General features: G+C 38.3%; 1 protein-coding gene across 1 annotated transcript in view; it reads left to right on the top strand.

Moving 5' to 3' along the window:
- Positions 1–22,722, top strand: part of MAMDC2 (MAM domain containing 2) — a gene marked incomplete at its 5' end in the record, with an annotated part of 53,317 nt that extends 30,595 nt beyond the window's left edge. Inside the window, 8 exons of the mRNA XM_083883187.1 lie at positions 2,654–2,747; positions 5,342–5,488; positions 6,383–6,648; positions 16,795–16,888; positions 18,552–18,698; positions 20,442–20,701; positions 21,354–21,438; positions 21,748–22,722. Coding sequence (XP_083739313.1) covers positions 2,654–2,747; positions 5,342–5,488; positions 6,383–6,648; positions 16,795–16,888; positions 18,552–18,698; positions 20,442–20,701; positions 21,354–21,438; positions 21,748–21,809 — 1,155 coding nt within the window. The 3' untranslated portion in view covers positions 21,810–22,722. The remainder of the gene's footprint in view (positions 1–2,653; positions 2,748–5,341; positions 5,489–6,382; positions 6,649–16,794; positions 16,889–18,551; positions 18,699–20,441; positions 20,702–21,353; positions 21,439–21,747) is intronic.
- Between the last annotated feature and the right edge of the window lie 2,534 nt (positions 22,723–25,256).

Here is a 25,256-nt window from a genome sequence, read left to right as displayed (position 1 = left end):
TATACTATATATCACAAACCTCTAGGTTGATACAGCCTTGGGTGGTTGTAGAGTCTGTCTAGAGAAGGTTTTTTTAGTTGCTGAATAATATCAAGGTTCTCTCAGTTCCCTATTTCTGTGACTTTATGATCCATTTTTGAGGATGCTGAGTAACGTAAAATAATGCATAAGAAAAAATATAATGCAGAAGAAAAACTAAAAAAAAAAAAAAAAAAAAACAAAAAAAACAAAAAAACAAAACAAAACAAAACAACAACAACAACAACAACAACAACAACAACAAAAAAAAAAAAAAAACACCAAACAACAACAACAAAAAAAAAACCGACAAAAAACCCCCAAAAAAACCCAAAAAAACACCCTAAAAAAAAAGAAAAAAAAAATTAGGTCTATTCTCCACCATACTTAGATCTTGCAGTTCAGGAGAGAAAGTCCAAACTTGAGCCGTATGAGTACAGTTGTCCTTAATTGTGAAAGACAGCTCTTGATGGTTATTATAATGACTTTCGAGAGTATCAGAAAAAAATTGAATATTTTATTCCCTAGTGTTTCCTAAAAAATACCCCAAACTTAGAAGACTGAAATAAACAGTGTGTGTATATTACGTACATAGGATATATACTTACATGTGTATTTTACACACCTATATGTAATTTTATATATATATATACACACATATACTCTCTCTATACATACAGACTTCTAATACATGGATTACAAAAAAATTCCACTTGCTTTAATTCTACCTAAGTTATTTACTAAGTCACCATAAACCTGTAGATTTCTAGAAGTTATTAGGGGTAGAGCTAATTTTCATGGGATGTTACATAGCCCTTTTACACTCTATCAAGTCAGTGATCATCCATTTAAATCATCAGACTTCAAGGGAAAGGAGGGCAGCTCTCATAAGGCTTCATAATACAGAATGGTAAGTGAATTAATGATTCTGTAAGTAGAAACTAAAAAGGGAAAATCAATCCTAGCAGTATCAATTGAAATTAATTAATGATCACTTAGAGCTTGGCAATACTCATTGAGTTTGTGAAAATATCCTCTCATTTCCTGATGGCATTCAAAAATCCATCCAGAATGTTGGAAACTATACAGGAATAAATAGCAAAACACAGGATGTTGTACCACTGAGTGAATGCACAGGGAAACCTTGTGTTCAGCAGGGTATGCAACTTCAGTTCTCTCAGTTAAAAAAAGATTTTAAAAGATTAAAAAAATATTTAAAATATTTAAAATATAAGAGGGAGATGAAGATAATTAAATGTATGGAGAAGTTACATTAATGAAAAACAGTTTTCAGCCCTTATAAAAAAAGGTGGAAGTAGAATATGGTAGAGGTTCTTAAGAGTCATGAAAGACACAGAAAAGACTAACTGTTCTCTGTTTCTCAGAGTTTACATTGGTATTCCAAATTTTCAGTCACCATGTAACAGTTTTAAAATAAAATGAACAGAGGGTTTTTTCATATATGACACAACCATAGAGCTCACTTCCACAACATACCGTAGATAACGTTTTAAAATCAATTAAAAAGCTGATTAGAAAAATTAATGGGAATGAAAAAATCCATCAGGAATATAATATGAGGGGAGAAGAACTGAAAGCCTGTCATTGTCTTCAGTTCCTCCTGTAGGTGCTCTCTGCTGGAAAAGACACTGATCTAGGCAGGCCTTCAATCTACTCAAGGAATTTCTATTGTAATCTAACAAAGTGATTATTTCAGAGATAATTTTATAGAAATAATATTAAACCTTAATGCATAAATTCTTTGGTGCTTCAAGAGGGTCTTCCTCTTTGTTTCATCTGGCTAAAGGAGATTGCTCAGGATTCTTTCACTAGCTCTCCTAGTTTGCTTCCCATCCTCAGGCAAAACGTCACAGGCATTGCTTTCACTAAAAAGAATCTCACTCTGAAAGCATTTGTCCTTATTTCCTTGCTTTGTCCCTGGAGTTGGCTCTCAAAGTTTTCCTGTATCTCAGAGCTTTGATACTTAAGAGAAATTTTTAGACACTTCCTCAAGAGTTATAGATGGTCCTCCACTTAATTGAGGAAATTATGTCCCCTGGGACTGACTTAAGTACAAGCATTGTTTGATCTTTGTGGTAAACAAAATACAGCTTTTCTGGTTCTTAAATAAATTCTGTACAGGAAATCTTCCCTGACAGTTAATGCCAAGTCACGGATTTCAGCATCTGAGAATATTTATAGAAAACTGTAAAATTTAATATTTTAATAGCAGAGTAATGAATAAAGGGGGGTTTTAGCTCTTGATCGAGACAGATTCTAGATCAAACCGGATCTCTAGTCGATACAGACTGATGATTGTGAACAGTGGTTTTGTATAGTACAATGGTAGAATTGCTGCATCTTTAAAAGTGGTGTTTCATAAAGCAGAAGAAGACCTATGTTCCCTTTGGTGTTTCCTTGACCTTGAGTGAGCAACGATCTAGTGCCAAGGCCAGGCTCTGGTTTATATCCCTAATAAATGATATAATTCAATTTGTCTTAACACTTAGAGCATTGTATAAGATGTGCTGGAGTCTGTCTGGGACATCCAATCAGAATTCTGTATTTCAAAGATGTGTACCAAAATTATTGCTCAGTATATAACAGATGAATAACAACTAATTATAATTTCTAGGTAATATTTGAAGTTGCTTTCAATAGTGCCAAGGGAGGTTATGTTGCCCTTGATGACATTTCTTTCTCTCCGGTTTACTGCAGCAATCGGACAGGTATGATGAGCTCTTACTGCTATTTACCTCCCTTGTTTTACCCTTGTGCCTTGTCCCCCAGAACTGTCTGTCAGTATTTGCAATTTTGGTGCTACGTTCTCAACTGACCAGTGCCATTGGGCTCCTCTTCCTTCAGAAGACATGACAGCAAGTAACACCAGTACCATTCATTTTTTTCAGAGACCAGTCCTTAATGCTTCCTTTGCAAAGACCTTGCCTCAGGGTTCTGCAACTGGAGTGCTGGACTGAGTGCTGTATTTGCATCTCTGCGGGTTTTGAGAAACCACCACTTGCAGGCCTGTTAGAGAAAGAGAGGGCAGATTTTCCCAGGTGTGATGCTAGCAGGAAGAAAATACCCTGGGCTTTTCATTAATGCCAGTGTAAGCATTCTTCACACTACGTACCCTGAGGTGTTCTTCAGAGCCAAAACACAGCCTTGCCTCCCTGTCTTCACTCTTCCAGGAGATATCACCCATCTCAGGTAGTGGTGGCTGTCGGGTATTTGTTAAGTTTTCACAACAACAAACACCACCTGAATCCCTGTGACCTCTGATGGAGAGACAAAGGACTTTGTCATTTGAGAATGCATCCTCTTAACTAGCTGGTTGCTGGGGTTTTACTGTGGCACTAAACACTAGTCAAAAGTAGATTAGTGGTTTTCCCACTGATGCCATCTATTCCTTCGGTCATAAGTTTGAATTTTTTGGCTAATTCTTTGAAGTGAAAAAGAGGCTTTTATTCCCCCTTTTTAATCTCAAGGGTATTTGCTAGCTCAGCCTCCATTGCTGAAGTGCCACTGCTGAAGGAGATAGATTCCAGATACATTAATCATTAATAATCCACATTTCCTGGCTGAGTAAATTCATTGTTTCATTATCTCCTCAGTACCTATTTGGTATTTGCTTTATTTTGCAACAAAAATCCCAAGTTATGTTTGCAATTTTAAGGGGTTGGAGCTGCTTATCTGTTTGTTTGTTTGTTTTTTTTTTTAATTTTCAGACAACTTATGTCTGTTGAGAAATAGGATAAATTTTACAGCATTTTCTGTCCCAGTGGTTGAAGTTCAGATCTAATCTGAATGGTTCAGAATCTGTTCTGAATATGATAGGTTCATCTAGGACTCTGCCTACTAACTTTGATTTTGAAGGTTGGTTTTGTTTGTTGTTTTAGGCTTTTTTGTTTGAGAAACGAAAGTAAATTATTTGCTTTATACTTTGTTGAAGTACAACATACACTGTTTGATTCTTCTCACTTATCAGTTATTGTAATCTTCCATTCTTCTGAGTAGTGATGTTAAAAACAAGAGCTCTCCATTCCCCTTATATTCAGCCATAGCAGTATATATTACAGCACTAAGTTTTTTCTTTTTTTTTTTTTCTGGAAGTTTTGTTCAACAACAGTTTTGACGTTAGCCAAATGGAGAAAAGGTACCAGAGTAATAAACTTGCTCAGCAAAGGATGAATCAGAATATGGGTTTAATATCACAGGGTAGTGCTCCACTTGCCTTTTCTTTTAACTAGGAGAGCAGAGATGGCAGGCCGTGGCTGCAGGAAGAGTAAGACACATAGGGCTTAGATTTGGCCTGTCTGAGGCTGAAAAGACATCAGGCATCACTCTAAAGCCAAAATATTTCTTCTACTAAAGCTGACTGCCTGTGTACCTGCCCCTGCTAGAAAAGCTCTCAGGCTCCATGCAGGAGGGCATGTGTGCTGCTGTAGAGTGATGCATGTCATATCGTGTGTCCAGGCTCCTGGCAAAGCCAAAATCTGCATAATAGCTTTGGGTTGTGCCTCTCCTTCCCCAAGCACCTTCTAGGAGAGACTGGTGAGGTCTTTGAAGAAGTAGAAATATTTTACTTACTAGCATGCCCCCTACAGCAGGGTCACTTTTTTTCAGAGTAAAGCAAGTCCTGACCCATGAATTCCATACTGCAGGTTGAGGGAGACTTCAGCAGGGCTGGGAGGGTCTTAGCTTTGCTTTTAATCAACTTTACTATAAATAGTTCAGCTTTCTTTACTGCAGTGTTAGCACTATGCAAGGCAAGCTCCAGAGAAAAGTAGCCATGAGGTGGTACATGAACTAAAAACAAGTTTGCTTACCTACTTGAAGGATACATATGCACACGTTACACATAACTATAAAAAAGATTTTTTAAAAGTTCTCTTTAAAAAAAATACTTCAAGTTGATGTTCAGTGCACACACAGGAACACAGACACGCTCATTTTGTCCTGATAATCTTTTGAATGAAGGAGCAGATGAAAACAAATGATCTGAATGTCTTTGTAAATTATGTCCTGAAGGAAGAATCTGGTCCTAAAATCTGTAGCTTATTTGTGTTTTAGGGGGGATGTGAAGCAGATTTTCTCCTGGCTCCAGCAATAAGTATAAAAATATAATAGAAATTTGATAGTTTTATTTCATCATGGCTGTGTACTAAATACGTGTAACATCTTTGGACATGCTTATCTTCTGTAAAGAAAAGCAAAACAAACCAAAGTATGCTTTAGCATCCCTCTGCATCAAATACCTATGCTTATGCAAATACCTATGCACTGTACTCATCCTAACAGAACATATGCATCTTTCTTTTAGGAACTCCTTTCAATCCTGCCAATGCAGGCTGCAATTTTGAGGAAGATTTGTGTAATTTTTACCAAGATCACAAAGATGGCCCAGGATGGAGCAGGGTGAAAGTGAAGCGCAATGTGTATAGAGCAGGAGATCACACTACTGGATTTGGTGAATCAGAACTGCTTTCTCCTAGAAGAGTCAAACTATATATAAATGTTATATAAAAGGTTATATGAAGGTTAACCTATTGTATCATTGTTCACTCTGTTAAGTGATACTGTTGGCACAGTGGTTAGCTTGCCTCAGTGCAACTCTCTGCCATTAAACATCGGTTTTCAGATCTTGGTCCTGTCTAGAACTCTGGCTGTGCTTCCCCCATGTGTAGAAGAGGAAGGTCACACATTGAATAGTCAGATAGGGCCATAAATAGGAGTACCTTCACTATACTGCTCTGTAGTTGCTGGAGGGATAAATTCACAAAAATATGGAAGTAAATGTAATAATAAGTTAATGCATTGTTTTTAGAGAGGAAAATTGGCCTTTAGCTCTTCTAGGCTTAGAATAGTTGGCATTTTTAAGGGAAAACAGAAATATTGTGTAGTGAAACCCCGTGGTGACAGAACGGTTAATAAGTTCTAAAATTCAGACATCTCTTTGTATAGAATATTCATGGTGATTAATCATATGCACTAAAGTCTCAGTTCTTTATACTTGGTGCAGGGAGTAACAGGCCTTGTGCCCCATCTTCCATTTTTTTTTTGTCTCACCGTGGTAACCCTGAAAAGGCCAGTTTTCCAGTGAGGTCAGCAGACCGGGGGACTTTTGAGGATAAATTTGATTAGTGCTTATTTGTGGTAACTTAGCCATGTGCCAGTTCAGCTAGAAGCGGACAGGATGCTTTTGGAAAAAAAAAGGTTATTTCCTGTCAGAGTGTGATAATCTATTTCTTGCCAGTTGGAACCTTTTTTATAACCCAAGTCTGATGCAATAACAGAAGCTGCTTTAACAGCAAATCAGCCGTGCTAATAGCATATTAAATACAATAATTATGCTGTTTTTCAGGTTATTATTTGTTGGCAAACACAAAGTTTACATCACAGCCTGAGTACGTTGGACGTCTGTATGGCCCAACCCTGCCAGGAAACTTGCAGTTTTGTCTGCGTTTTTATTATGCATTATATGGGTTTTTCAAGATGAGTGGCACTCTTGCAGTTTATATCTTTGAGGAGAACCATGTCGTTCAAGAGAAAATCTGGTCTGTCTTGGACTCTCCAAAGGGAGTTTGGACTCAAGCTGAAATCTCCTTCAAAAAGCCTATGCCTTGCAAGGTAAGAGCCAAGTCTTCAAATCTGCCAAATTCTGAGAGGAGATTTTCCTTATCTTCTCAGAGTTCTTTGTTATACAGGGATTAATCCTAAGAGAGGTACACCTGCAAAGGATATTAGCTAGAGATTTCACCAAGGAGCTCTAACAAAAGCCAGTTGTGTCTTGGTTTCTCAGTGTGCTCCACATCCTCTCATTTTTGCTTGGTTGTTTCCCATGTGAGTCATATGATTGTCATACTCAATTACAGATTTTAATTAATCTAAAAACTAGTGGTAAGTTCTGGTCAAAATGAGGAGCTGATCACAATTCCTCAAAATCAATTGCTGGATTACAGTATGACACCAGAAGTCAGTATAAATGAGAGCAATGGACTTGAAGAATTTGCAGTGTCTTGTTGAAGAGGTCATTATGTTATCTCAGCAAGTTAATAATACGTTGGAACTTGACATCACCTGCTGAGTAAATCCTTAAGCCATTGTAATTCCTCATCTCCACTCTTCTTACAAAGACTGAGTTTTACACAGATTTTTATAAGTGCTACCTCTGTAGTTATCCTGATTTCTGTAACAGATTTCCACTATGAGTGAGTCATCTAGGGAGAATCAGATGATCACTACATGTTGACCAGAGTGATAATACGATGAACATATGAATGGAAGCTTGTCTTGCAACTCTAAGTATTTCTCAATTAAAGACAAACATCTTAAATATTTTGTCCACTACAAATTACTTTTTGAAATAACAGTATTACTGACCATAAAAGATCACCAGAAACCAACTAACTGTGTTGAGAGGCAAATTTACGTTTAAAATTTAAGTCCTAGTTGTTGGGTAGTGTTTTCTGTCAGATATCTGATACCTTAGAATTTCCGTGGGGTTTTAATGTACTTTATCCATAAAACGTAATAAAATTTATAATTCCCTTTCAACTGTTAGAGAATAAAAAAGAATTTTATTAGTGCCTAGCAAGTGCATACTAGAAAAGTTTCTCATAGTATCATCCCAAGATATTTGCAGAGAAGTTAAAATAGCAAGCTTATAATTTACTTTTGTCATCTCCTATGTCTAGGTAGTTATTTATTACTTCTGGAAAGGTTTAGTAGCTTATGTAGCATAATCGACTGCATGAGTAGTGATGACATCTGAGCATGACTGTTAGAACTCATTTACAGCCTTGGAAGTGGCAGGGTATTTAGCATCAGACATTTACATGGAAAACCTTTTCCAGCATGAATTTGTGAAGAACGATTTTTGTTTTCCTAGAAGACAGGATATGTAAAACAGTTGTGAAGAAGCTTGCCTCACTGCTTCTGAGCCTGAATTTGTGTAGGAGGGGGAGAAACACCATGCTCTGCAGCATGGTTTATTGGCCTCTGGCCATTCTCAACAACCTTCTTTGGGTGCTTCAGGTCTTGTGAAAGTCTTCTTTCCCATGAAAACAACTTGCAAAACGTTTTTGTTGAGGAGGCATTCCTCAAATATCACAAAACATGGGATTTATTGGGCTTTATGGAAGTCAGCATGTGTTCAGCAAACCATAATTCAGGCACCCCTTAGCTAAATAACTACGTATTTGGAAGGGGGTTCAGTTTATAAGGTTTTCCATAGACAAACAGAAGAAAATGGGTGAAGTTCTGAAACATATTAATATGGAAAAGTACATCAAGGTGTTTACAGATGGGAAGGTAGCATAAAAAAGACAAATATTGCCAAAGTTTAAGCATGTCTGCTTAAGGCAGAAGGTGAAAACCTGGTGTAGTTAAAGGCTGTCTGCTCATAATGTTCAGAAGTAGGCTTGAATGAAGTCACACAGTGAACTTGATTCTGGCTTTTCCTTGCAGTGTCATGCCCAGCTCTTCAACATTAATACTTTAAAAAGTCTTTTCCTGCTTTATTTTGTTTATTTCTTCTTTTCCAAGCTAATAGAAGGGAACAAAGTATTACTGTGTGGCACTGTGAGTTATCTGTGAAGATCAGCACATAGTGAAATTGCTGGCAAAACCCACTGATTTCAGTGTAGGGCAGCTGTGGAGGTGCACCAGGGCATGTTTTGGCTGGAAGAAAGGAGTGGTGGGAACCAGCAAGTAGGGGATTACACTTCAGGGTCTGGAGGGAGACAGCGCTGAGAAATATGACAGAAGCTTGACCTCTCTTGTCCTGTCTCCTGCAACTTGTCTTTGTGTCTCATGCATCCTCACTGAGCCATGTTTATTTTATCTAACCTGTCCCATAGGCAATGAACCACCCCTGTGACCCTCACCCCAATCCTCATCTTACTCTCAGCTCTGGACAATCCAAATTTTTTCTCTGCAATATTATTCATGTTCCATCCTCTTTTCCCTGCCCATCCCATTTCTTACAAATTTTAGTTTCTCAAAAACTAATGACTTGACAGATTGCACTGGCATAAAGATCAGACTCTTGACATTCTTCTGGTCCTACTCCAAAGCCCAGGAGTGCTCAAGCTTTTCACAGGACTTTTTTGCTTAATATGGGCAAAATAAACCCTTTTTTTCCTAGTCTTGTTCTCAGAAATGATGCAACTATTTTGGATTAAATCTTCCAAAACAAGGCTGTAGCAAGGACCTAGCATGGAAAATCTGACCTGAAATCATTGTGTCTTGGCAATGTTATAGGCAAATGAAAAACAGTCTTTTAGTGGAGAGAGGTGGTATCAAAATAAGATAGGGCTGCCACCTTTCCTTTAATACAGATACGGTGACTGATGTGCCTATCTTATTGTTTTCTGAGATGAAGATATGTAGACTTGGATGGTAAGAAGTTGTAGGCATGCACAGTAGTTTAGCTGAGCAGCTGCTTGGTTACCAGGAACAACTTTTGGATTGGGTCACCCCCTCTGGAAACAGTAAGCAGTCTCCTGATAGTTCCTTAACAGCTGGTCAAGTCAGTGACAATCATGTCCCCTGAAGGTCAAAATGATTTTTCAGCCAGAAGATAATTGCTCTAAAATAACTGATTACCCACATCCTTCATCTTTTTTCTACTACGAATATTACTCCCAAAGCTTTGAAAATTACATAAAATCCATCTAATACATTTTAGTTTTGATAACATATTTGTTTCCATCAGGACAATAAAAAGATGCAGATTTTCATTGCTTGGTTTCTGTAGTGTTTTTTGCAAGTTGTTTTTGAATTAGCTAACTGCAGTCTGGCACAAGCTGATGGCTTCAGTTCTGTGAGCAGGAAATGTGAAGCTAGCCAGCTGGCTTTAATATGACACTTCAAAAATAAAATGTTTTAAAGGCTAGGCAGGTATGATCCAGCTAAGCAAGTTATAAATGTCTGTATCTACACATATACATACATATAGATGTGTTTGTATATATTTATATATCTATATTTATATATTTATATTTATATTTATATGTGTGTGTGCATGCACATACTACAAATACATATGCTGATAATGCTAGTGAGAAGGCAGGGAATTTTAAATTCTGATTTCCTAATTTCTACTTGCAGCACTGTCTCTTCTAGTTGATGTGAGTACCTATGATCCTATATACTTACAGTGTATATTGATTAATACTGTATCCAGGGAATAAGTGTGAGAAGAAAGAAATGAAAAAAAAAAAATCTATTGTTTTTTGGAATCCCTTAAATTCTTCATGGATTATTGTATAAGTGTCTGGAGGGGCAGCATGAAAACCTAAATCTGAAATATGTAGACTATTTTCAGTTGATTGACTGTACTGAAATTGATCTTCCATGCAGGTACATGTCAGGAAAATGTAAGAGCTAACTGAAAGAAAATTTCACATATCATTTGCATCCTTGAGAAGCTCACATGAACTGTGAAGCAAGAATCTTCATTTTAATACTCTGTGTATGTGTATGTGGGTAAACACCAGCATGGAAAAATATTTCTTTTATGCAACTTTCCAATAAAGTCCAAATACCTAGATTAGAATGAAGGTTTGAGTTCAGTTGGGTCTGCTTTTATCAATTCTGCTAATTCCTGCTAGACTTGGGTTACCATTCTGAGGCTCAGGTTTTTGAAAGCAAACGTCTTGTGTTCTTTATCCATCATGCAAGCTTTTGCAATGTTACTTAATAATGTGTAGTGCTTAAACCTCCCAAAGAGTTCAAAATCAAATCCTAAGAAAGGTAATACACATAACAATCTATCTACTTTCATCAGAGTAGCTGTGGCTGCATTTTTGAATTTTCATTCTTTAAGTATTCTTTTAATCCTCTGTGATGTTTTTTTCCTCACTCTCTTTACTTGAGTTTGCTTTCACTCATCCTTCATAACTAATTTTAGTTGCAATTGTGAGAAAGGAAAATCAAGTGACTCAGTGTTGCACTTGAATATTTACATGTTTTAAAACAAAGAAAAGAGAGGACTTTCTCAGAACAACACTGAGAAACTTTGCTGCAAGGCCAATACTATACATACATTTTTAGAAGGATTAAAAAATTAAGGGAAAATAGATCTCACAGTGACTGTGAATGCAGTGGTTCAGTCATGACCTCCAGTTCAGCAAGTTCTTCAGCTTTTTTGGGATTGGACATAATATAAAAGCTTTAGTGCTGGTTTGTTTCTTGTACTGTTTCCCCTAAATATCTGTTATCACTCTGCTGCCTTTCTACTGCTTGATCTGAGTGTCTTTGTACCTTTCTTCTCACATAATCATCATGGTGGTGTTCAATTTTAAATTATTCTAGCATTTATTTCTCTTTGCTGGCAAGAAATCTGTTTTCTGCTTGTCCACCAAAATCATAGATAAATGACTAAATTAATCTTGGCTAAACAATTAAATCCTAGATCCCTGCGATCAAGTCACTAGTATGAAAAGCAGAGTTTTCCAGTAAGGTGCCAACTGGAGGAGGGCAGACATCCTCATCCTCACCTCTTCCTCCTCCTTTGAAAAACTCACATTTGTGTTAAATAAAAGAACTTTCTGGTACTGTTCCAAGCTAAGTCTTCTCGCAATAAGGCATGCACCCTAAAGGGGCTGGAATGAGATACAGTTTTATAGGACAGTCCTTCTGTCATTTCTTCCCTTACCTTTAAAAATAAGAAACTTCTTGAAGAACAATCACCAGAAATGCTTGCCTGAAATAAGAATGATAGAGGTTGGAAACAGTAGGATAGTGCTGAAAAGTGTGAACCTTAGTTCCTGTGGTGCTTTATACATGGTTATGTAAACAGCATACTGGAAACTGAAAAAGTTACTCAGGTTAGGAAGCACTGCCTAAGTGGCTTCCATCTTCACAGCAGCTAAGCAAGGTAATAATGTTGCATGAAATACTACATATCTCCTTTCAGTACTTCCAATCCATAATGAACAGGAAACTGTTTGACTGGAATGAGGATAGAGCCCTTACAGTAGATCTGTGGAAATCTGGGAGGGTGGCGAGGAACAGATGAAAATATCAGTGTCCTGTATATATTTATGTGCAGGCAGTGTTCTCTACTAGGCTGTTCAATCCAGCAAGAAGAGATGTAGGATAAACAGCCTGTGTTATTCTGTTAGCTTTATGTTTCTCTTTCATTGTTTGTTTCTGCCCTTGGGCGGGAAAGGTATTCAAAAATACTTGTACACAAGCTTATTACCAATGTTATCTAATTATTTATGTAGAAGCTTTCATATTACATTATTTTTCCCACAGAAGCTCATTGTATTTGCATGGCAAGAAATTGAACTTGCCTGGCGAGTGCCATTTAAATCAATTTATTTTAAATGACAGAAGCTTATAGATACTCTAATTCTGCCTTAATAGCTTACTTGAGATCTTGATAAATGAGTTTCTGATTGTTTAATCCAAAGAAATACTAGCCACTTAAAATCAAGTTTTATTTAATTACCTATAAGTAATTTGGTTTACACTTAAAACATCTGTATTGAACAGCCCTGAGACAGTCAGAATGGTTTTCCCATCCTGTGTGGTCAGTCTCTGGCTTACATGCTTACACGGCTGTTCATTTGCACAACTGACTGAAAAGTCAGGCTCCCTGTCCTGTGAAAACATCTTGACTGCTTCTTTGTGTCAGGTCACACTTTTGTTTCTAGCGTTCAGATTATTTTTTGATTTTGTAATACTGCGTTTTGTCTCACTGTGAGTAAGTTACAACAGTAGCTTCTCAGAAAACACCACCTCAGACTCCACTATAACTGTTCTTCTTCTTTAGGAAATTGAACTTAAAATGTGTCTAAGTAACAGACTGAGTTTTGCATCTACACAGATTTACAGTGTGTCTTTGTCTTGATTTAGGGCAGGTTTAGGAGGAAACCTCCAAATGGGGTCCCTCTAGAAAGCAGATTCAAGTGGCCCTTCCCCCTACTGGTTTGGGAAAAGATTTCCGTGGAGAAAAGTGGAAAAAACTGCTTATTTAACAAAGTATTCACCAGCATAAAAATTAAATAATATTAAACGATGAAGCCTCTCGCTGTTCTGAAGAGATGGCAAATTCAGAAGGTCCTTGCTGTGGGGTGTAGCTCGGCTCCTCAGTCTCCCATCAGTTGCTCCAGCACTGGAAAATGCCACATCCCGGGTCCGGGTGGGCCACAGGTGTGAGCTCCTGATGCTCTGCTGGGTTTTCAGTCCAGAGCAGGCTGAGCAGGCCCAAGAAACAGAAAAACCACAGTCTGGTGAACTTCTCTGCCTCAACTAGCTAAAAACTAACTAAAAGCCAAGGAGAGCTCTCTCCTGCTGTCTGTGCTGCAGACAGCACAGTCCATGGGAGGGTATGCAGAGGAGTGTGTGCAGGTTCTGAAAACAAACTGCGCGCTTCTTTTCTCCCCGCCTTTGCTCTCGGAACCTTAAGTGCAGAACATAATATCCAGCATAAATAGACAGTAGGGGATACAGGCATCATAAAGTCACCCTAGGACAGTATTTTAAACCTAGGAATATTCATTAGAATGGAATAAGATAAATTACCTTGCTACAGAGGCATAGCTTGATTTTAAGTCACCAGATTGGGTCATTTTCATGTTTTTCTTTTGTTTGGCTGATCTGGCTCTCTAATTGAGGAAGATGTATACATTCTGGGATAAACAAGGAGGAAAGAAAATACACAGAACATATAGAGATCCAAGGGAATCTTCTCTTCTTTTCTCCTGTTCTCAGTCCAGCTCCCTCCAAACCTCCTATAGGAAGTTTAGCCTCTCCTTACATTGGAGGTACCTTACTATATGTCCTCCTATATCTTCTCCTCTAAAAGCAGATTAACTTCATATGCATGTGAGTTCTAACTCACATTCTGCTTGTAGAGTCACTGAGTGCTAAGGATGAGAAGTCTTTTCTACCTCACACAGTGTCTGCAGCACAATCCAACATGGTGCCTTGGCAGAAGCTTGCTTGACCAACTGTTCTCATCTGGCATTGCTCATACCTCATATCATCCAGGATGAGTGCTAAGAAAAGATTACTGATATTTTGATACTGAAGCCCAGGACCATTGATTAAGCACTGCAAGATAAACAAACCAGCTTCCATAAGCTGGGGCAATGATTTGGAAGGAAACTGATGCCCTAGCTGTGTCCTGTTATTGGAACAAAAAGAGACATGAGAGATGTTTTATTTTTCAGTAACACAGGCAACAATGGCCTGCACTGGATATCGTTTTTAGTTTAGCCTCCAAAATAGCATGTGAGTCCAGGAATATCTGTTACCTAGCTTGAAATAATCAGTATGTTGTTCATCTGCCATGCTTTATGATGAAAAAAGCTAAACACAAAGAATCCACTATTCTCTTCTCCAAGGCATGAGATAAAGTAATAAAATTTTATTTGGGAAAAAGTCACCTAGCAAATATTTTAATTCAGAACAAGAACAAATGCAAAGCATCTTGAGATTAGTTCTATTGAGACTGTAGGAAGGATTCAGAGATCTAACTCAGTGTGAAAGTGAGCAAATCCAAGTTGATACAATTTTGGTAGGTAAAGTTCAAATACTCAAATTTTTGCTTTATGACAGAAAAGGATATTTAAAGCAGAAGATTGAATAAATTTGATCTGTGAATAAAAATGTTCTAGCAGATTGCCTGAAACTAAATCAAGAATGTATTGACAAAATAAATTGAGGGGACTGTAACAATTTCAGTACATTTGGTATAGCCAGTACTGAAAACTCTGCACTCCCAAGCAGAAGATGTAATTTAATCCCTATGAAATTATGAAGTCTTCCCATGGCAGTGTGTCCCTCAAAACCACAAAAATCAAGTGGAAAAACAGTGAAGCTTAAGCTACAGATGGCAAAGCTGAACAAGATAACAAGTGTCACTGAATCACATCAGTCCTTTGGTTGTAAAAAGATTACTGGTTCACTGGCCTTTGAGAGACCACAGTTATCGTTGTGATGCTTTTAAAATGAAGGGCTTTCTGCAGGATCCAATGGGTAGTAACATACCTTGTATGGAACAAATTACTGTGATCTAAGAATAAAGAACTTAATCCTGCCCCCAATGATGTCAATACTAAAGCATCATGTAAAATATGACTCCACAATGTGGAAATGCTATTTCACAAATGAGGACTTTACCCTTACATGTGTGGTTTTCTGATTACTCATGGATTTAGGGCTACAATATGTCTTTAGTTCATTACAAATGTCCACCAGAATGCATTTATTAAAATTCTGGCAAATGATGCTCACCCAGTGTTTGTATCTTATTTTATACATATTTTATGCTTTTTTCCAAGAGATGCTACCATTTTTAAAGGCTGTGTCATGACAATGAACTTACAAAGTATGAAACAATTTTCATCTGTTAAACCTTGAAGCTAAGGCACAGTTTTACAGTGGGAAGAAAGAAAAGAAAAAAAAAAATGGTGTGGGGTTTAGGCCACCATACACTGAGCAGTTTTGCATTCTGTGCAGGGGCACTCCTTAACTCTATACCAGTGGCAGTTTACAAGACAGAAAATCAATAATAACCAGGATTGGTAGCACTGAATGGACGAGTTTCAAAAATTGCTCCACCCTAGGCAGCATAATGCATACATACTTCAAAGTTTTTGGTGTAGTTATGTTCCAAGCTGTTTTATAAGCAGATGAGTTAATAAAGACTACATAGCAAAACAAACTGGCAAAATACCATGTAGGTAGCATTTTGAAGGTGTTACCAAGCCTACTAGAAGAGAACATATTAAATAATGCTCTTAACAACTTTTAAAAGACTTTTTGTATCCACATGAAACTTGTCAGTCAGCATTTAACCTCAAATATGTAACTGAAGTGTTGTCCAGAAGATTACACAGTTAGAAGTGACAGTATTCCGTCTGCAATCTCTAGCACATACCTCAACACAAAGGAATTGTTTTGAAAAGCTCCTCCCAAATTATGGTCATAACCTGAGTGGTCAGACAGATAGTCTGGAGTAGTTAGGCCAAGAAAACCGCCAGCAGTGTTTTTACAAAATAAATTCTAATGTGTCTTCTGTAATTCAAACAGATCTCTGTCAGCCTTGGCTGAAGGGCAACTGAGAGTCTTTCAGTTTCTTTACATTTTATTGTATTATCTCATGAGTGACTTGTATTTTCCATGGCAGAATTAATGTTTACTCAAATCAATGATCTTGGATGTTTTTATTAATCTTCACAAACTCAGATGAACACTGTGAATTATGCATAGTATTTCAAGTCTCCTGCTCTATGATATCATGGCATGAATAGTTATGAATAATCCCATTTTGTGCAGTAGTTTCAGTTCATCTCTATTATCCTTTGCTTTTTGCCATAGCCACTCTTGCTCATCACTCCGCATTACTCTTTCAATTTTATTTTTCCATGGATAAAACCTCCTGGTTTTCAGGATAAAGATAGCTGAGGATGTTTGGGCTGTTCATGTTGGGTGTTGGGCAAGAGAAAACCACAACAGCTTTGGTGAGTCATGTTTTCTCAGACAAAAAATACTCTAGTAAAATGGGAATTACATACAGATATACATAGTTTGCCTACAAAAGTGAGAAAATATTTTCTGTTGATTGAAAACATACATTTAGTCCCCACTGGAATAGACATTTCAGTCGCTGGCAGAATGAGCCAAGACAAAGGGGATCCATTACTCCTGTTCTCTAGATTTCAAAATTATTTGTGCATTTGGAAAAAAACACTAATATTTCAGACTCTTAACAGTGCCAGATTTTACACCTGAAACTTCTTTCCTGAATTGCAGGTTGTCTTTGTCAGCTGGTGTAAAAGTTTCTGGGACTGTGGACTTGTGGCACTGGATGATGTATCACTAAGCCTGGGAAGCTGCCAGGCTGCTGGTAAGACCATGTGTGTTTGTCATCCAATAGCTGCTATCCTTTTGAGTAAGAGTTCATCATACACCTTCATTTTCCAAGCCTATCCTACAGCTGCCTTCATCCTCTTGTGGTTTCTTGTCTTTTCTTTTTTCCAGTAAGTGATGCATAAATCTGCTTTTGTGAAGTAGCAAACATCCAGCAAGGACCAATTTTTGCTCACCAGCTAACTCCTAAAAAATTTCAGTGACTTCAGAGCAGTTGTACATAGGTGAATGGTCCTTTGAGGGCATAAAATAAATCCATAGTTCACCTGACTGAAAAGTAGTTTTCAAATAGTCTTTAAGAAGCCAGGAATGGACCCCAAAGCAGTATTTTTCAAAACACAGCATAATTTTTTTTTAGTTGAGAAGTACAGTTGTGCAAGGCCAAGACACAGCCTTACCTGAGCTGCAGTTCTTTGATGAAGACAGAGAACAGTCTAAGACTCTCTCTTGTAGTGGGAGGAACTGAATGGTTTTCAGCAGAACTTTACCCACTCACATTGACAGGCTAGCCTCTCTGAACTCCCCAAACTCCCTCTTCTGTGGCTTTGTGAGGTTTGACAATACAACGATTGTATCCTAATTTAAAAAAACATTCTCATGAGGCAGGCACAGTCTACAATCCTGTTCTTCTCTGGAATAAAGCCATGCCTTTGCAATGGTCCTAATAGCTTTTAAATGACCTCTTTTGATTACATTTCATGCATTCAGGCATATAAAACAGAGAGAAGTCAACTGTACAAAACAAGATACCATTTTTCTAAACTATTTCTAACAGTCGTCTTGCCTTGCTGTAATTTGTAAGTAATTGGAAAATGAACCAAAGGTGCAGAACTGGTATCTGGGTGTATAGTCATGTCATGGCTTGTCTCTGATGGCAGCAAAACTGCCCCAGAAGTATCAAGGCTTCCTCCTCTTCAAAAGGTTGAGGCAGCTCAAAATGTCTACTTCTGAATGACAAATTCACATTACCTGACAAAAGCTTCCTGGCATGCACCTGAATTTTATCACCTTTTGTATGATCTAAGAGAAATGAAATAATGAAAATACTCTAGTAATTGCAGCTCTGTGGTCTGTTGTAGGCTGCAGTAGAATCTGGTGCCAAAGGAACAGAGGAGAGCTAAATGTGGCATTGATTTCAGTTCACAGAAACTCCAGTCTTTGAAAAGGTTCATTTATTATGCACGTTATACATGCTGGGACTTATTAACCTGCTTGGGGTGCCCAAACAGTGAAGAAAATTACACTGGTAATTCTGTAACAGAGCCTGATATAGAATCATAGAATTGCTAAAAGACCTCTAAGATCATTGAATCAAACCATTAAAACCAAAAGACCTCATAAGATCATCTAGTCCAAAACACTGTTGTGAAGACTAATAAACTGTTTTAAAGAATCCTAGGACTAGTGATTCCTAGTCATTGAGATAGACTAGGGCACAGATTTTCCCCAAGATGTGAAGAAAATTAAATTAGATTTTATCTGACAGTTTGAAGGTAGCTTGTATAAGCTTCTGACTATTGTAAGCACTGCCAGATAGCTGTAATTGATGTCAGCAGGTGAGGAAATGCAATATATTACTTGTGTAATCTCTCCATATACCAGTCTAATGCATTTGAAGTTTTAAACTCCTCACCTTACAGATTTGCCCAGTCCTGGAGAATGCACTTTTGAAAAAGATGAGTGTGTGTTTACCCAGAAGAAGAAAGGTCGTGGGAGCTGGCACAGGAGGAGGGGTCCAACTCCCACTTCTTACACTGGACCAAGAGGAGACCACACTACTGGGGTAGGTAAGTTAAGTTCCACACTGAACTTTCAGAACAGAGATTGGCAGTTAATAAAAAATATTATTTAAATATTTTAAATGATAATCCAGAAGATAGAGAGTTTTTATTCTTCTCTTCAGAAAAGTTACTAATCAAATTAAGTAAGCACATTATGCAGGGACTCATGAGTGGTTTTGAGAATATGACATTTAATCTGAATTATCTGATGGAGAATGTGGTTGTCATCTCCCACAGCAGACTTTTCCTTGAGAAATTAAAGAAGAGGATGACTGGCCTGACCCCACAGAAAAAGCTCCTTCCAAACTCCCAGTTTATGTGAATATTCCCTGAAACTGACTTTAGACTTATTTTCAGTTTATATGGATCATTAAGCAGTCTGAGCACTGAGGCTGATAGCTTGACTGAGAGTCTTTTAAGCCTGGTCTGTGACAATGATTATTCCTTAGTTCATCTCTTAGCAGCAAGCTGTGCAAGTGATTTGGATTGTTCTGCATGAACACGTTTAGGTTCAAACATAAAACAAAGCATGAAGAAGAAAAGAGATCCCACAAGCCCTTTATCTTGAAAATGTGCTCCACAAGCTCACTAGTGTAAGTTCAAATACTTAGGCAGGTGGGACCCTGATTAGCATAAGTGCACAGAAAACTGCATCACCACTGACCATAGCCTAAACTGTACCCTCAGATGTACAGGCAGCTGTCTCTGAGTTGCAGTGAATCAGTCTCTGTCAGAGTGCAATTCCTGGTGTAAGAGCAGTTATAGTATATTCTTCTTTTGTATTCCTTCCTGTGGCTATGTATTTCAACAGATATAACTAAGTTTTAAGGGTTCAGGCCATTAATTGGTGGAAGGCAAATTCATGCCCCTCATTCCATCACTTAGGTATCACCAGCTGGAGCAAACGGAGGTGTGTGAGAAGACCGAGGAGCATCCCCATATCCCATCTGCTGCATAAAGCAACTGTTCTGTTTTGAGATATATGCTCTGCAGTGAACTCAGATAATGTAGGAACTCTTCACACAGAGCCAATGCTCCCTTTTACTGGTGTTACCTTCCTGTATGTCACCACAGGTCCTGGGAGTGATATTGCCTTCAGAGGGAGACGGAATTCCCAAGGATCAGTGAGACAGGCGGAATGCTAAGAGCAGCAACAGCAGCCAGAGGATGCTTGAGGGTCTCTTGTGATACTCAAGAGTCCTATTTTCTGCACAAACCCCTAGTGAAGCCATCCCCTCTTAAGCCAGGTTGTAGTTTGGTGGCAAGCAGCAGTCAAGAGAGAGAGTGAAAAGAAAGACTATCTACAGCTGTAGGTCCATAATTCATACAGTGTGTTGAAGAATTCCAAAGCTGGTTTGTACCAAACCTAGTGCAGTCCATTTCAAAGACTTTGTTGTTCACTGTGCATAAAAGTTCCTTTAGTTAAAAATCAAAACCTAGGGGTTATATTACAGCATAATAAAATAACTTGCCTTTTTCTCTAAAGACTGAACCATACTTGTTAAAAAAACCAGACCATCTCTTGGCTTTGTGAATTTAAACACATCATTATTACAGTACACAATTTTTACAGTATCTCAAATATTACAGTTTAGAAATGCAGAAGTCTATGAATCTTTATCAAAATAGTTTCAGTCATGGGTTTTTTTAAATTAATGGGTTTTTTAAAACATGAGCATGTTGAGCAAAATGAACATTCCATCATAATGTATCCTGCTTTGCTAGTATTTACTTGCGTTTCTTTTTAAGGATACTACATGTATATAGAGGCATCTAATATGGTCTATGGACAGAGAGCATACCTAGTTTCAAGATCACTAAGAGGAACATCTGGAAAACAGTGCCTGACATTTTTCTATCATATGTATGGAGCTGGGACTGGATTATTAAGTGTTTATCTAAAAAAAGAAGGGGATGATGAAGAGATACCTTTGTGGAGGAGGACAGGGGAACAAAGCATCTCATGGCTAAGGGGACTGATAGAATATGAAAGTGATACAAACTATCAGGTAAGAAAAACAAGCAAGAAGCAGTCAAATTGGAATACTGAAGTGAACTATGTACTAGAGTCTAAGTTTTGTATTGCTTAAAAAAAACCCCAAAACTAAAATATCAAAACATAGATGGCATTGAATGGACACCTGACGAACATGAAATAATGTAAATTTTTAGAAATCAAGTTAGAGAAGGATTTAGTAAAGATGAGAATAGGTTGCAAGTAGGAAAATAGTTATAAATTCAAATTTTATTTTATTTTATTTTTTTTTTTTTTTTTTTAGTATTTGAATACTATTTTAATGTATTTAAATTTAAATGCCATAATTTTTGCCAGTAGTGGTAGGGCTTTTTCACGATCACTTCTGCAATTTCTTTTTCTTCACTGTCTGTAGCCCTGTTCAGATTTGACACAGCCACTGAGCTGTGATGAAACAGCAGCTTCTTGTAGGGTGGTCTTTCTAAGGGGCCACCATGGAGAAGGGATGATGCAAGGCCAGAGGTCTGTCTAAGGAAAGAGGAAAACGAAAGGGAGAGGAAAGAGAGGGGAAGGGAAAGCAGGGGAAGGGGTAAAGAGTATGTATCCCTTGAATAGGTTGCATGGCTATTACTTTGTTCAGTCCTTCCACCATTTGGATTCATGAAAATTTGTGTCTTACTTTACAGATTATTTTTGAAGCAATCCGGGGTGTGTCAATAAGAAGCGACACTGCCATTGATGATATTCTGTTTCAGGCAGGACCTTGTTTGGGTAAGTTTCAACATACCTTTTAAGAGGAACCTGAAATTTACAGTGCTTGTTTGTGGATGGGTGATACTTCCCTTGAGCCCCTGTTTGAACTTATTATCAGGCAGCTGGGTTAGTGCAGAACTTTTATTCTCTAACAGGATATGAGATCATCCTCAGAATCTCAACTAGTAAAGTGGCTGTATACTTTTTAAAAACCACACGACAGTCCCATTTAAATCCAGCATGCTAATTTAAGTCTTGCTGTAAGTATTCTTCTGTATGACAAAAATAAAAAATAATTACAGTATTTCTTCATTCTTTGTATTCCAGAAGTGGAAGAAATTCAGTTCTCATCAGGCTATCCTGACATCTTAAATGAAATTGAGTATTAAATACAGTCTGCTGAAAGGAATTAAGCACACTGAAGAATTGTATGTGAGAAACTGCACGAACTGCCTATTTTAAAATATGTTTTAAGTGAATACTGGACTGGTTTGAATACACACCAATACATAGGAAGAGTTGGAGCACTCATGTTCCTCGCCTTTTAAATGAAAATATTGACTCAGGGCTGCTTAGACCGTAATTTTTTGATATTATTTCCTCTTTTGAGGTATTAGTTATTACATAAAGGCTTCCCATTTTGCACAGATCATTAATTTTTAATTTTTTTAATGTTTCTGGTATGTAAGTAAAAAGAGGAAATTCAAGTTGCACAACTGAAGTCCAGTATTGTGTTATCTTAAATCTGCATTCAGTGAATGTTTTGTGTTGGGGATAGAATGGATTTTTGTTAAGAAAATGATAAATGTTTTGAAATAACAAAGAATACGTTGTTAGCTACTAGTATTATCCAACAGGTTAAGTGCAATTATTCACAATGACAAATCTCTCTGGGAAACTTAATACTCTGCTGGCAATTTTTTGTGATAGTGTATTATTTTACTATAACAAATATATTTGTCAATAACAAACTCACTTCTAGTGTTCAGTATAATTCAGCATAAGATGCTGGCCTGTGCAATTATATGAAACACTTTAAAGGCATATGTTTTCTGGGATGAGAGTCTTGTTTGGTTTTTTATTAAATAAGTTTGTACACTCACAGAGAATGCACTTACACTTTGCCCAACCACAGATGTCTTGCATTTGTATTAACAGGAAACTGAATTCACACATCTTGTTATTTTTTAAGATTTTATGTATTTGTGTGTAAGGTTTTTTTTGGGTTTTTTTTGAAATTACTATAACTTCCTAATAAAATGTAATTTGAGTATCATCCTATTGCTCTGCTTTAGACTTCTGTCTTTGTTTGAAAGACAGATGTCTGCTAAGGAAGGCAGGAGCCTCCCTTGGAATGGAAAATGTAGACCTCCTCCCTCCAAATTATTATAATTCTGAAATTAAGGGGGCTCTCAGGCCATAGAGATAAGAACAGGAGTAACAGCTCTTTACTGGTGTGTGTACCAAGGCAAACAAACACCACCAGCTCTGGCATTACCAGCAAACAGCCCCAGGAGCCCCGTGACGCCTCCTGGGCCTGGGGCCCTTTCCCCGGGCGCAGTTCCGGTCACGGCCAGCGGGGGCGCTGGGGGCTCCCGGCGGGCAGGGCGGGTGCGGTGACTCCCCCGCGGCTGCAGGGGGCGCTGTGGGCTCGGGGAGCGCGCGGCAATGGCCGACAGGCTGGGACGGGAAGGGATGGAGGAGAGGCCTCGCTCCACAAACCCCTGGGGCAGCCTGGATGGACTGATCCCAGTGCCCCAGCAGCGAGCTCTCAGAAGCAGCAGGCTGGGCGGGCAGGACGCCTTGGCAGGCAGGGGGTGCAGGGCCACAGCGCAGGGAAAACTTGGAGCAGTGCTGAAGACGCGGCGGGGGCGGGGCAGCAGCGACCCGGCTCCCCCCAGGGCAGGGGGAGGTGAGATCAGGATCCCGGGCACCCGAGAGGATGGGGAGAGGGCCCTTTTTTATTGAGGTAGGTGTTAGTAAGGTCCCAGTTCAGTGGCTGTTCTCACAAGCAGAGGCTCACCCCATGGCACAAGAAGCAGCTCTGGGCTGGGCTCTGTCAGCAGTGAATTCCCTTCCCCCAGCAGCAGCTCTGACTGTCCTCTTCTGAAGCCAAGAGAGAGAGAGGGAGGGAGCTACAGCTGCCCCAGCCCTGTCTTTTATCAGCCCAATTCTTGCAGTATCTCTTCCCCTTGGAGAGAAACTCCCAGGTAAGTGAAGTGCAACCAGATGCCCTCCTCCCCTGAGCTTGGCCACCTATTTTATTTTTCTTAACTACCCAGTTGTTAGTGTTTCCTCACAACTTCTGGGGGAAAAAAATCTATAAGCAAAAAGGAACAAAAGGAAAGAAAGCTAACCACCACCAATTTCATACTAATCAGTGTAAGGAGAAAGAACTGAACCTAATAGAGTAGCCTGAAATCATTATTTTGAACATAAAGAGAATGAAATACGTGGGTCACATCACCTAAGAAAGCTAATAAAACCTAATCTGAGCTGCTGCAAGAAGCTATGTACTGAGTGGTAGAAATTATTCTTAGCCACCATATCCTGCTCTGTTCAGAACTAAAAATACACTTTTCCTAATAGCTATAAGGATCAACAACACCTGGAATGATCTAGGCCCTTGCATCTTCCATAAACTTTCATTTTGGTGACAGAAACAATTGAAGAGATTGTTTGATGCAATAGATTCAATACTCATGTAATTATTTAACCAATGCAGATTGAAGCTGATTTTGGTTCCCTAGAGATTGACGAGGAGCCAAAAGGAATTGAAATCTTACCTGCCCATCCTGGATACCTACAGTCTCTCCCTAGTCAACTGCTTATGAACACATCACTCTTGCTGTTACTAGAAAATGAAAGCAAACAGAAATAATGGACTGTTTCCTATCAATCAATACAAATTTACAGTTGTTCTGTAAAGTGCATGCTTTGGTATCAGTATTCAGCTCAAATTATCTAAGCAGAAAACAAGTAAAGATTAAGAGGTTAAAATAATGAGGGTTGGTGGTTCACTGTGTGTAAATGAAATGAAGCATGAAGTACAACTGTTAGGCTCCTAACTCTAAAGATTTATGCAATTCTGCCTCACTCCATCAAATTAACCAGATTTAGGCTGATAGAATAAAAACCTAAGTGAAGAACTATAACCTGATCTCCACTGAGTCATTTCCAGGGACCTCAAAGCTACAATGATTTTATCAGCATCACTGGAGGAAGTATTATCCACAAGGTGTGAGGCATTGTCCTGATTGAGGGGAGAGGAAGGAGGGGGAAAAAAGGCCAAAAAAAAGGGGGGGGGGGGGGGGGGGGAAAGACCTCATGAAATGAACCAAACCAAACAAAACCACCTAAGTTCTTCCTTAAGTAGTGAACATTGCCTTTCCAATCATTTTTACTGCAGGAATTAAATTACAGAGGGAAAATTTGAAAGGTGGCTTTCATTTACCTGAGTGTCAGATAAATATCAGTTTATAGAATAGGAAATTCAGGCTAGTGAAAGAGTGGTTACAAAACATTTGAAAACTGGGTATGGTGCATTAAGATCTCTCCACTGGCAAATTTTGGTTTTGTGGTGAGATGAAAAAAATATTCTATCAGCTCTGTCCAAATGGGAAATTCTTCATACAATTAATTTCTGTCCTGGATCCATATTTATTTGCTACTTTTTATTTTCTTCACTGCTGCAGTAGCTGTACCAGGACCAATGGAGCAAAGAACAGTTCTGAAATTTGCCATACCAGGCCTGTCTAATGTATGAAAAATTCAAAAGCTAGTGAAGAATTTACAAGTAATTGCTTTGAACCTAGTTGTGTCACAATCTGTGAAAT

This window comes from Zosterops lateralis (genome assembly GCF_965231275.1).
Source record: "Zosterops lateralis genome assembly, chromosome: Z".
Taxonomy (NCBI): Eukaryota; Metazoa; Chordata; class Aves; order Passeriformes; family Zosteropidae; genus Zosterops; species Zosterops lateralis.
The sequence above is the reverse complement of the archived record's forward strand: the minus strand, read 5'-3'. Positions and strand labels throughout refer to the sequence as shown.